This window comes from Danio aesculapii, chromosome 15 (genome assembly GCF_903798145.1).
Source record: "Danio aesculapii chromosome 15, fDanAes4.1, whole genome shotgun sequence".
Classification (NCBI taxonomy): domain Eukaryota; kingdom Metazoa; phylum Chordata; class Actinopteri; order Cypriniformes; family Danionidae; genus Danio; species Danio aesculapii.
In genome coordinates, this window is record NC_079449.1 from 206,881 (window position 1) to 219,380 (window position 12,500).

General features: G+C 44.1%; 1 protein-coding gene across 2 annotated transcripts in view; it reads right to left on the reverse strand.

Moving 5' to 3' along the window:
• Positions 1-12,500, reverse strand: part of sik3 (SIK family kinase 3) — a 42,300-nt gene that overhangs the window by 4,994 nt on the left and 24,806 nt on the right. The window contains exons 13-20 of one of the 2 annotated variants that reach the window (XM_056473226.1): positions 12,248-12,400; positions 10,980-11,053; positions 9,919-10,065; positions 4,218-4,359; positions 3,852-3,971; positions 3,693-3,754; positions 3,486-3,601; positions 3,127-3,412 (exon numbers count right to left, since the gene is read on the reverse strand). In XM_056473226.1, coding sequence (XP_056329201.1) covers positions 3,127-3,412; positions 3,486-3,601; positions 3,693-3,754; positions 3,852-3,971; positions 4,218-4,359; positions 9,919-10,065; positions 10,980-11,053; positions 12,248-12,400 — 1,100 coding nt within the window. The remainder of the gene's footprint in view (positions 1-3,126; positions 3,413-3,485; positions 3,602-3,692; positions 3,755-3,851; positions 3,972-4,217; positions 4,360-9,918; positions 10,066-10,979; positions 11,054-12,247; positions 12,401-12,500) is intronic. The other variant, XM_056473227.1, reaches the window with a different exon arrangement.

Here is a 12,500-nt window from a genome sequence, read left to right on the forward strand (position 1 = left end):
ATTTCTGATGATGGAGTCACTATATACGTTTTTAAACAAATAAATTGAATAAATAAAGTCCCCTTCAATAAATAAACCAGACTCAAACATATAGCAGACTGAAATACCTAAAACAGTATCACTAAATATGACTAGAGTATAACTATATAAGCTAAATGCTAATAGCAGAAGGACACAGGGCTGAACTACACTAACAGCAGAGGAAGCGGACACTGCAGGACAGTCAATCACCGGGTTTCGGGAGTTTCCATGGAGCGGTTACGATGTTTACACCAAACGCAGAACTAAGTTTTCACAAGAGTATATTAATACAAAGTGAACGCAAACGTGTTAATAATGGCAGCGCGAATAGAGGCACATTATTGAAACGCAAATAGAGTCGAATTATCAGTACACAAATTTAACGATGCGCGAAAAATTTAATAATCAATATGTAAATAGAGGCGAAATATAGATGTGCGAATAGAGGCAAATTATGAATGTAGCTATTGATATCATTAATGAGCAAAAAGAGGTGAGTTATTGATGCGCAAACAGTCAAATTAATGATGCGCGAATAGAGTCAAATTATTGATGTGCGAATAGTTGAATTATTGATGTGCGAATAGTCAAATTAGTGATGTGCGAGTAGAGTCAAATTATTGATGCGCGAATAGTTGAATTATTGATGCGCGAATAGTTGAATTATTGATGTGCGAATAGTTGAGTTATTGATGTGCGAATAGTTGAATTATTGATGTGCGAATAGTTGAATCATTGATGTGCGAATAGTTGAATTATTGATGTGCGAATAGTCAAATTAGTGATGTGCGAGTAGAGTCAAATTTATTGATCGCGAATAGTTGAATTTATTGATGCGCGAATAGTTGAATTATTGATGTGCGAATAGTTGAGTTATTGATGTGCGAATAGTTGAATTATTGATGTGCGAATAGTTGAATCATTGATGTGCGAATAGTTGAATTATTGATGTGCGAATAGTCAAATTAGTGATGTGCGAGTAGAGTCAAATTATTGATGCGCGAATAGTTGAATTATTGATGCGCGAATAGTTGAATTATTGATGTGCGAATAGTTGAATTATTGATGTGGGGATAGTTGAATTATTGTGCGAATAGTTGAATTATTAATGTGCGAATAGTTGAATTATTGTGCGAATAGTTGAATTATTGATGTGCGAATAGTTGATTTATTGATGTGCGAATAGTTGAATTATTGATGTGCAAATAGTTGATTTATTAATGTGCGCATAGTTGATTTATTAATGTGCGAATAGTTGAATTATGGATGTGCGAATAGTTGAATTATTGATGTGCGAATAGTTGATTTATTAATGTGCGAATAGTTGATTTATTAATGTGCGCATAGTTGAATTATTGATGTGCGAATAGTTGAATTATTGATGTGCGAATAGTTGATTTATTAATGTACGAATAGTTGATTTATTAATGTGCGCATAGTTGAATTATTGATGTGCGAATAGTTGAATTATTGATGTGCGAATAGTTGAATTATTGATGTGCGAATAGTTGAATTATTGATGCGCGAATAGTTGAATTATTGATGTGCGAATAGTTGAATTATTGATGTGCGAATAGTTGAATTATTGATGTGCGAATAGTTGAATTATTGATGCGCGAATAGTTGAATTATTGATGCGTGAATAGTTGAATTATTGATGTGCGAATAGTTGAATTATTGATGCGCGAATAGTTGAATTATTAATGTGCGAATAGTTGAATTATTGTGCGAATAGTTGAATTATTGTGCGAATAGTTGAATTATTGATGTGGGGATAGTTGAATTATTGTGCGAATAGTTGAATTATTAATGTGCGAATAGTTGAATTATTGTGCGAATAGTTGAATTATTGATGTGCGAATAGTTGATTTATTGATGTGCGAATAGTTGAATTATTGATGTGCAAATAGTTGATTTATTAATGTGCGAATAGTTGAATTATGGATGTGCGAATAGTTGAATTATTGATGTGCGGATAGTTGAATTATTGATGTGCGAATAGTTGATTTATTAATGTGCGAATAGTTGATTTATTAATGTGCGCATAGTTGAATTATTGATGTGCGAATAGTTGAATTATTGATGCGCGAATAGTTGAATTATTGATGCGCGAATAGTTGAATTATTGATGCGCGAATAGTTGAATTATTGATGCGCGAATAGTCAAATTAGTGATGTGCAAATAGTCGAATTATTGATGCGCGAATAGTTGAATTATTGATGTGCGAATAGTTGAATTATTGATGTGCGAATAGTTGAATTATTGATGTGCGAATAGTTGATTTATTACTGTGCGAATAGTTGAATTATTAATGTGCGAATAGTTGAATTATTGATGTGCGAATAGTTGAATTATTGATGTGCGAATAGTTGAATTATTGATGTGCGAATAGTTGAATTATTGATGTGCGAATAGTTGAATTATTGATGTGCGAATAGTTGAATTATTGATGTGCGAATAGTTGAATTATTGATGTGCGAATAGTTGAATTATTGATGTGCGAATAGTTGAATTATTGATGTGCGAATAGTTGAATTATTGATGTGCGAATAGTTGAATTAGTGATGCGCGAATAGTTGAATTATTGATGCGCGAATAGTCGAATTAGTGATCAAATAGAAGCTAATTAACAATGTGTGAATAGAGGAAAATTATTAATGATCAACAATTTTGCCAAACACGCACAGAATTGGCCTCAATCACGTTTACCACGCAAGCTCAAACAACAGAACTCAAGTGAAATATTAGCGTGAGGGTGTAAACACCCTGAAGTGCGCTAGACTGAGCAGTGAGGTGCTCCGTGTTTAGTGTGAATGCAGCACTAGAGGGGCTAATTGTGGTATTGGTAACCTAGCAACCAACAGTAAACAGTAAGACAAGGCTAATGGAGTCTACTGTCTACATCTCCATCTACATCTCACTGTACCTCTGCGGCGGCGCTCGCTGCTCCGCTCAAACACTCCTCTGGGCCGTCTCGCATATATATTTACAACAAATCATGTACACAACACATCATTTAAATCCGATAAAGCACTACATACGCTCAACTCAACAAATAACGGTAGGAAAGTGGCAGGGTGGGTCGGCGTGCGCTGAAGCGTCACCTGTGGGTCTCTGCGTTGTCGGCGCTCAGCTGTTTGCCCAGAACTCTGTGACATGGCGTTGCTAGGAAACTCTGTCGCTGAGCTCCGCCCCCGAGCTCCACCTCCTGCACCTGAATGGTCACCTGCTGCTGGGGAAGGGTCTGCGCTAGTGTGCGGGCGGAGCCTGGCGGCACCGGAGGCTGCTGATTGGCCAGTGACATACGGGGGAGGCTGGTGGGGGGAGGGCTGTCGCTGGGAGACTGGTAGAGGGCGGAGCCATGCTGATACTGCACTGCAGAAGGCCCGCCTGTGGGAGGAGTAACAAGTTAACACCCCTGTGACCATATATAGCAGAGGAGAGCAGAGGAGGAGGAGCTCACCATGCGTCTGCATCAGCCCCGCACCGCCCCCAGGAGGAGGAGAACTCTGATTGGCTGGCCTGAAGAGGTGGTTGCTAGGGTGCGTTGGGGGAGGACTGGAGGGTTGAATGCGCAACCTGGGAGTGAGAAAAAGAATGAGACCCATCTGAAATAGTGTGTGTGTGTGTGTGTGTGTGTGTGTGTGTGTGCGTGTGCGTGTGTGCTGACCTCTGTAGCTGGTATGTCAGGTGACTGCTGGGCTGGTTTTCTCCGTGTCCCAAAGACAGAGCCTGTAAACCAAGAGTCAACCTGTTTAACTGCAGCTCACAGTGCAGAGCAACACCTTACAGTGGTGTGTGTGTGTGTGTGTGTGTGTGTGTGTGTGACCTGTATTTGCTGGTGTAGGATCTGCTGTTCTTGCTGGTAAAGGACGTGCTGTTGTTGTGTGTGTTCCATCAGCCGCTCGTCCTGCGGAGCCGCGTACATCTTCTGCAGCTGCTCACACTCCTGCACACACACACACACACACACACACACACACACACACACACACACACACACACACACACACACACACACACACACACACACACACACACACACACACAGACACACACACACACACAGACACACAGGATGCCGATGAGAGTTAAGGTGTTAGTGTGAGGGTTTGGGGAGAGAACATACAGTGTGTGCAGCATAAAAACAGTGGAAACGTGTGTGTGTGTGTGTGTGTGTGTGTGTGTGTTTGACCTGTTTGAGCTGTCGGATCAGGCTGTTGTTCTCCAGCTGGGTCTTGTATGCCTGTATGGTCGCGGCTCCATCAGAGAAGCGTCTGACCGGAGAGAAGCGCTCCATCGGCAGGTGAAGAGTGTTACAGTCCTTATACGACGACCTGACACACACACACACACACACACACACACACACACACACACACACACACACGATCAGCACAACACACACACACAGCAGTGATTGTCATGCTAACACAGACAGACAGACCGTTCTCACACACACACACACACACACACACACACGCATCATGTCACACACACTCATCACAACACACACACACACACTTCAGCCTGAACATGTAGCATGCTCACGCTAATGCTAGTCTCACACAGCCTGAGGGTCAGGGAAGGTAAACTCTAGAGGGGATACAGCTGCAGTTCTCTCATCATCATCATCATCACTGTAGAGCAATAATGGACATGAGTATTACGCTGGGGGGGGGGGGGTTACATTAAAGATTACATTAATTATTACAATTCATTTCATAATTAGGTGGCATGGTGGCGCAGTGGTGTCACACTGTGTCCTCACAGCAAGAAGGTCTCTGGTTTCGAGTCTCGGCTGGGTCAGTTGGTGTTTCTGTGTGGAGTTTGCATGTTCTCCCCGTGTTGGTGTGGGTTTCCTCCGGGTGCTCCAGTTTCCCCCACAGTCCAAACACATGCGCTATAGGGGAACTGATCAACTAAATAAGCTGTACTGCATGAGTGTGTGTGTGTATGTGTGAATTAGAGTGTATAAGTGTTTCCCAGTACTGGGTTGCAGCAGGAAGGGCATCCGCTGTGTAAAACATATGTTGGAATAGCTGTCGGTTCATTCCGCTGTGGCGACCTCTGATTATTTAAGGGACTAAGCGGAAAAGAAAATAATCGAATTTAATAATTAACTTAATTCTTGTTACCCTCTGTCTGCAGCTGTATCCCTTCTAGAAACAACCGTCTGGGCACTTGCTGTATGATTGGCAGGTGAACCGACCAATCACATTCATCCTGTGCTGCGTCATGTTTAGGTGTGTGTGAATGTCCATGTGTGTGTAATTAATCTCGATGTGTGACTAGACTCATTCACATGTTGTGTTTTTGCGCTCTTGAGCTCTTTCTTAGAACACACACACACACACGCACGCATGCACGCACACACGCACACGCCCACACACACCATGTAGGATGATCAGTTGTGGAGTGAGAATCAGGCTAATTTAGGGTTAGTTAGGACAGTAATCAATCTTCAATTCATACAGTGATGAGGTAAAGAGATCTGATTGGGTGATCTCCATCTATATTAGACTGTTAGATCAGTTTAATGGACCCGCTTCACATTTCCGGGTCTCTCAGTAGTGGAAGTGCTCATAGTTGGGTAAACTTAAAGTGCAGTGAGTGGGAGAGTATAACACACTTATTAACAGTCTTATTAGCTGAAATAATGACAGAGAAACTCCAGGAGACGTTCAGAGAGAGGACAACACTAGTGTGAGACTGATGCCAGAGGAGAGGATAAGGTCAGAGTTTACTGACGCTGGATTAGAAACACCTCACACAAGCGGGAATTTGTTTATTGTAATTTGAAGCAAAGATGATATTATATATATTCATAAATGCATATTAATGTTCATCCGACTATTTAAAAATCACAATATTAAAAGCTTTTAAAGGATTTAAGATGCTGATGAGTGTTAAACGCTTCATAACAGAGTAGAGCACAACACAACACAGACAGCCAATCACAAATGACCATCTCCTGTATCCGGGTAAATTACACAGTCCAGCTGCAAGCACATTGGTTACTAGGAGATGGGTGCACGCACACACACACGCACGCACGCACACGCGCACACACACACGTGCACACACAAACAAATAAATCCCTCTCTCACTCTCACTCACACTCACACACACGCACACGCACACACACATACGTGCACACACAAACAAATAAATCACTCTCTCACCCACACACGTGCACACACATACACACACACACACACACACACACACACACACACACATTTTCTCTCTCTCATGTACAAATACATGAACACACTCATTCTCTCTCTCTTTCACACACACGCGCGCGCGCACACACACAGTTCCTCTCTCACATACACACACTAACACACACTCACACATTGTTTCTCACACACACAAACTTTCCCATTCTCACACAAATTCTCACACACAGTTTCTTACACACACACACACACACCTGAATGCACCGGTAGTACACACACACACACACACGCACACACACACACACTGCGGTGTGATCTGAACATCCTCTAGCGTGCACACACACACACACACACACACACCTGAATGCACCGGTAGTACACACACACACACACACACACACACACACACACACACACACACACACACCTGAATGCACCGGTAGTACACACACACACACACACACACACACACACCTGAATGCACCGGTAGTACACACACACACACACACACACACACACACACACACACACAGACACACTCACACGCACACACACACACTGCGGTGTGATCTGAACATCCTCTAGCGTGCACACACACACACACACACAGAGTTACCGTGAGGTCAGAGGTCACTGCTACACCATGAGGTCAAGTGACGAACAGAGGAGAGCTCCCGCTCACTCTGTGTGTGTGTGTGTGTGTGTTAGTATTTGTGTACATGTTGGGGAGTGTGTATGTGTGTGTGTTAGTATTTGTGTACATGTTAGGGAGTGTGTGTGTGTGTGTTAGTATTTGTGAACATGTTAGGGAGTGTGTGTGTGTGTGTGTTAGTATTTGTGTACATGTTAGGGAGTGTGTGTGTGTGTTAGTATTTGTGAACATGTTAGGGAGTGTGTGTGTGTGTGTGTTAGTATTTGTGTACATGTTAGGGAGTGTGTGTGTGTGTGTGTGTTAGTATTTGTGTACATGTTAGGGAGTGTGTGTGTGTGGTGTGTGTGTTAGTATTTGTGTACATGTTAGGGAGTGTGTGTGTGTGTGTGTGTGTGTTAGTATTTGTGTACATGTTAGGGAGTGTGTGTGTGTGTGTGTGTGTTAGTATTTGTGTACATGTTAGGGAGTGTGTGTGTGTGTGTGTGTGTGTTAGTATTTGTGTACATGTTAGGGAGTGTGTGTGTGTGTGTGTGTGTGTGTTAGTATTTGTGTACATGTTATGGAGTGTGTGTGTGTTAGTATTTGTGTACATGTTAGGGAGTGTGTGTGTGTGTTAGTATTTGTGTACATGTTAGGGAGTGTGTGTGTGTGTGTGTGTGTGTGTGTGTGTGTGTGTGTGTTAGTATTTGTGTACATGTTAGGGAGTGTGTGTGTGTGTGTGTGTGTGTGTTAGTATTTGTGTACATGTTAGGGAGTGTGTGTGTGTGTTAGTATTTGTGTACATGTTAGGGAGTGTGTGTGTGTGTTAGTATTTGTGTACATGTTAGGGAGTGTGTGTGTGTGTGTGTGTTAGTATTTGTGTACATGTTAGGGAGTGTGTGTGTGTTAGTATTTGTGTACATGTTAGGGAGTGTGTGTGTGTGTGTGTGTGTGTTAGTATTTGTGTACATGTTAGGGAGTGTGTGTGTGTGTGTGTGTGTTAGTATTTGTGTACATGTTAGGGAGTGTGTGTGTGTGTGTGTGTGTGTGTTAGTATTTGTGTACATGTTAGGGAGTGTGTGTGTGTTAGTATTTGTGTACATGTTAGGGAGTGTGTGTGTGTGTGTGTGTGTGTTAGTATTTGTGTACATGTTAGGGGAGTGTGTGTGTGTGTGTGTGTGTTAGTATTTGTGTACATGTTATGGAGTGTGTGTGTGTTAGTATTTGTGTACATGTTAGGGAGTGTGTGTGTGTGTTAGTATTTGTGTACATGTTAGGGAGTGTGTGTGTGTGTGTGTGTTAGTATTTGTGTACATGTTAGGGAGTGTGTGTGTGTGTGTGTGTGTGTGTGTGTGTGTTAGTATTTGTGTACATGTTAGGGAGTGTGTGTGTGTGTCTGTGTGTGTGTGTGTGTGTGTGTGTGTGTGTGTGTGTTAGTATTTGTGTACATGTTAGGGAGTGTGTGTGTGTGTGTGTGTGTGTGTGTTAGTATTTGTGTACATGTTATGGAGTGTGTGTGTGTTAGTATTTGTGTACATGTTAGGGAGTGTGTGTGTGTGTTAGTATTTGTGTACATGTTAGGGAGTGTGTGTGTGTGTGTGTTAGTATTTGTGTACATGTTAGGGAGTGTGTATGTGTTAGTATTTGTGTACATGTTAGGGAGTGTGTGTTTGTGTGTTAGTATTTGTGTACATGTTAGGGAGTGTGTATGTGTGTGTGTTAGTATTTGTGTACATGTTAGGGAGTGTGTGTGTGTGTGTGTGTGTGTGTGTTAGTATTTGTGTACATGTTATGGAGTGTGTGTGTGTTAGTATTTGTGTACATGTTAGGGAGTGTGTGTGTGTGTTAGTATTTGTGTACATGTTAGGGAGTGTGTGTGTGTGTGTGTTAGTATTTGTGTACATGTTAGGGAGTGTGTGTGTTAGTATTTGTGTACATGTTAGGGAGTGTGTGTGTGTGTGTGTTAGTATTTGTGTACATGTTAGGGAGTGTGTGTGTGTTAGTATTTGTGTACATGTTAGGGAGTGTGTGTGTGTGTGTGTTAGTATTTGTGTACATGTTAGGGAGTGTGTGTGTGTGTGTGTTAGTATTTGTGTACATGTTAGGGAGTGTGTGTGTGTGTGTGTTAGTATTTGTGTACATGTTAGGGAGTGTGTGTGTGTTAGTATTTGTGTACATGTTAGGGAGTGTGTGTGTGTGTTAGTATCTGTGTACATGTTAACGAGTGTGTGTGTGTGTGTGTGTGTTAGTATTTGTGTACATGTTAGGGAGTGTGTGTGTGTGTTAGTATCTGTGTACATGTTAACGAGTGTGTGTGTGTGTGTGTGTTAGTATTTGTGTACATGTTAGCGAGTGTGTGTGTGTGTGTGTGTGTGTGTGTGTTAGTATTTGTGTACATGTTAGGGAGTGTGTGTGTGTGTTAGTATTTGTGTATGTGAGTATTTGTGCGTATGTGAGAGAGTGTTAACATTAAGAATGTTTGTGTGTGTGTGTAATTGTGTGTGTTTGTTTATATGTTCATGTGTATATATGTTCAGAGTGTGTGTTTGTATGTGTATATATATATATATATATATATATATATACACACCCATGTACGTTTGTGTGTGTGTGTACCTATTCATGTTTATGTGTGTGTGAGAATATTTGTGTATATGTTAGGGAGTGTGTGTGTGTGTGTGTGTGTGTGTGCGTGAGTATTTGTGTGTGTGAGAGTGCGAATGTTAAGAATGTTTGTGTGTGTATATAGGAATATTTCTGTTATTTCTGTGTGTGTGCGAATGTTCATGTGTATGTTCATGTGTGTGTGTATATTTACACGTTCAGAGTGTGTGTGTTTGTATGTGTGTGTATATATGTACGTTTATGTGTGTGTATCTATTCATATGTTTATATGTGTGTGTGTACGTGTGTTTGTGTATGTATGCGTGTGTGTATATACGTTCAGAGTGTGTGTGTGCTTGCATGTGTGTATATATATATGTGTACGTTTGTGTGTGTGTATGTATTCATATGTTTATATATATATGTGTGTGTGTGTGTGTGTGTGTGAGTGTGTGTATGTGTGTGTGGGCCCTCACCGGCAGTGTAGTTCTGGGGTCCAGCAGCCCCTCTGCCGGGCCCTCTGAGCGTCTGACAGCTCTCCGCCGGGGCCGAGGGCGGGGCTGTGGGTGTGGCCGGGGGCGGGGCCGTGTGTGGTGTGCCGCTTACAGCTGTTCGCCAGATACCTGACCACAGGAAGCAGCAGCATCAGCGCTCTAATTGGCTGACACACACAGCCAATGGGCACACAGATCTGCTGCTGTACGCCGCCGCGCTAGCCGTTAGCCGTTAGCAAAGCCATCAGACACAAGCCAAGCAGAGGGGAGTGTGCCCGGGTCGACACGAGAGAGAGGTCAGAGGTCAGATTAGTGGACTGCAGAGGAGCGGCTCCAGTGATGCTGATGACGGACAGGAGAAGCTGCAGTCTGAGGAGACCCGCGCACACACACACACACACCGGCACAGCACACACACCAGCGCACACACACCGACACCAGCGCTCACACACCAACAGAACACACACTGGCACAGCACACACACCAGCGCACAGCACACACACCAGCGCACACACACACCGACACCAGCGCACACACACCAACAGAACACACACTGGCACAGAAGCATGCACACACCAACACCAACGCACGCACGCACGCACGCACACACACACACAAACACCACCAATGTAAACACACACACCAGCAGCACACAGACACTCCGACACTACCACTACCACACACACACACACACACACACACACACACACACTGGGCCACCACCAGCATGACAGCACACAAACCTTCACCACCAGCACACTCACACACACCACCACCAACAGCACTTGCGCACACACAGCCACCACCAGCACACACAAACACACACACTCACCTTCACCACCACCGGCGCGCACACGCCACCAGCACGCGCGCACACACCGTCAGCACGCGTGCACACAAACCTTCACCACCAGCGCACACAGAGAGCCACATCAACACACTCCTCAGTCAAATGGGTGTGTGTGTGTGTGTGTGTGTGTGTGTGTGTGTGTTGATGTGGGTTAGAAAGAGCAGCGTCTGCATGCAAACACACACACTGGTACCTCTGCACGGCCTCCGGGTCCGGCTCTGCGTCTGATCCCTCCTCGTCCACCGGCGCCACGGCGGGAATCGGGTGCTGATGAACACACACACACACACACACACGCACACACACACACACACACACACACACACACACACACACACACAAAACAGGTTTCAGGACACACTACATACACACAGGGCTGTGAGTGTTCTCAGATCACAGCAGACGCACACACACACACACACACACACACACACACACACTCCTCACTCATGTACACATCAACATTGATCAGGATTACACCATACACCAGCCTCTGAGTTACTCTTAATGATCATCAAATACAGCACACACACACACACACACACACACACACACACACACACTTCAGGAGCTGCGCGATCGCTGACTGAGCCGTCAGTGAAGAGAAGTGCGCTGTGCTTATCAGGTTACTAGGCAACCGCTGCATCAGAGGACTAAATGCTGGAGCGCACGACGTCTAAATCTCTATCTCTAGGCCCGGCCATGCCCACACTGATGCCGGTTCCTTTAAAAACACTGATGCCTTCAGCACTCCGTAAACACTGAGAAGAGTTTAAAGACAGAACAAAACACCGTCGTCCAATGACTACCCTGATCACCCTGACTACCCTGATCCCCCTGACTACCCTGATCCCCCTGATCACCCTGACTACCCTGATCCCCCTGATCACCCTGATCACCCTGATCCCCCTGATCCCCCTGTAAACTGCACTGTAAGCTGAACACTAGGGATGTGCTGATCAGGTTTATTTGTCCACAAGACACTTGATTTTGAGTATCTGCCAACACCGAGACTCGATCTGATTCTTCTAGAACACATAAAGAAGAGTGAAGAAACAGATCCAGGATGTTCCTTATTTAATAACATTCAATAACTCTGATAATGATCCAGTAATCAATAACATCAACTCTTCTCCTCTTGTAATGCACAGTGTACATATCTCTCAGTGTGCTATGGCAATGTTGTCGTCATCAGCTTCATAATACCACCAGAGTCCTGGTCGCGAGGTAACGTGCGAATCCGGTCCAGTCTGAACCCAAGTGATTGGGCCTGATTTCCAATCACGAGATCAGATCTAGACATGCCTACTGAATACTGCTGCCTCTCAGAGTCACTAGTGAAACAGTGTGTGCTGTCAAACACTGGAGAACTGAGAGATCTAAACACTGCTGTGTGTGTGTGTGTGTGTGTGCGTGCGTGCGTGCGTGCGTGCGTGCGTGCGTGCGTGTGTGTGTGCTCACGGGGCTGGTGACGAGTGGGGACTGCCCCCGCGGGCGCTTCAGCAGCTGCTGTGTGTGGAGCTGGATGTTTGCTCCTCCGTCAGACGCCCGCCGGCCCAGCGGACCCATGCCGTTCAGCAGCTGCAGCGTGGGGGGCTGCAGGAGAGACTGCTCCTACACACACACACACACACACACACACACACAGAAACATTAGTTCACTCTCAACTTTTATATCCAATAAAACAGTACACCAGGTAGTTTTGGTTATTAT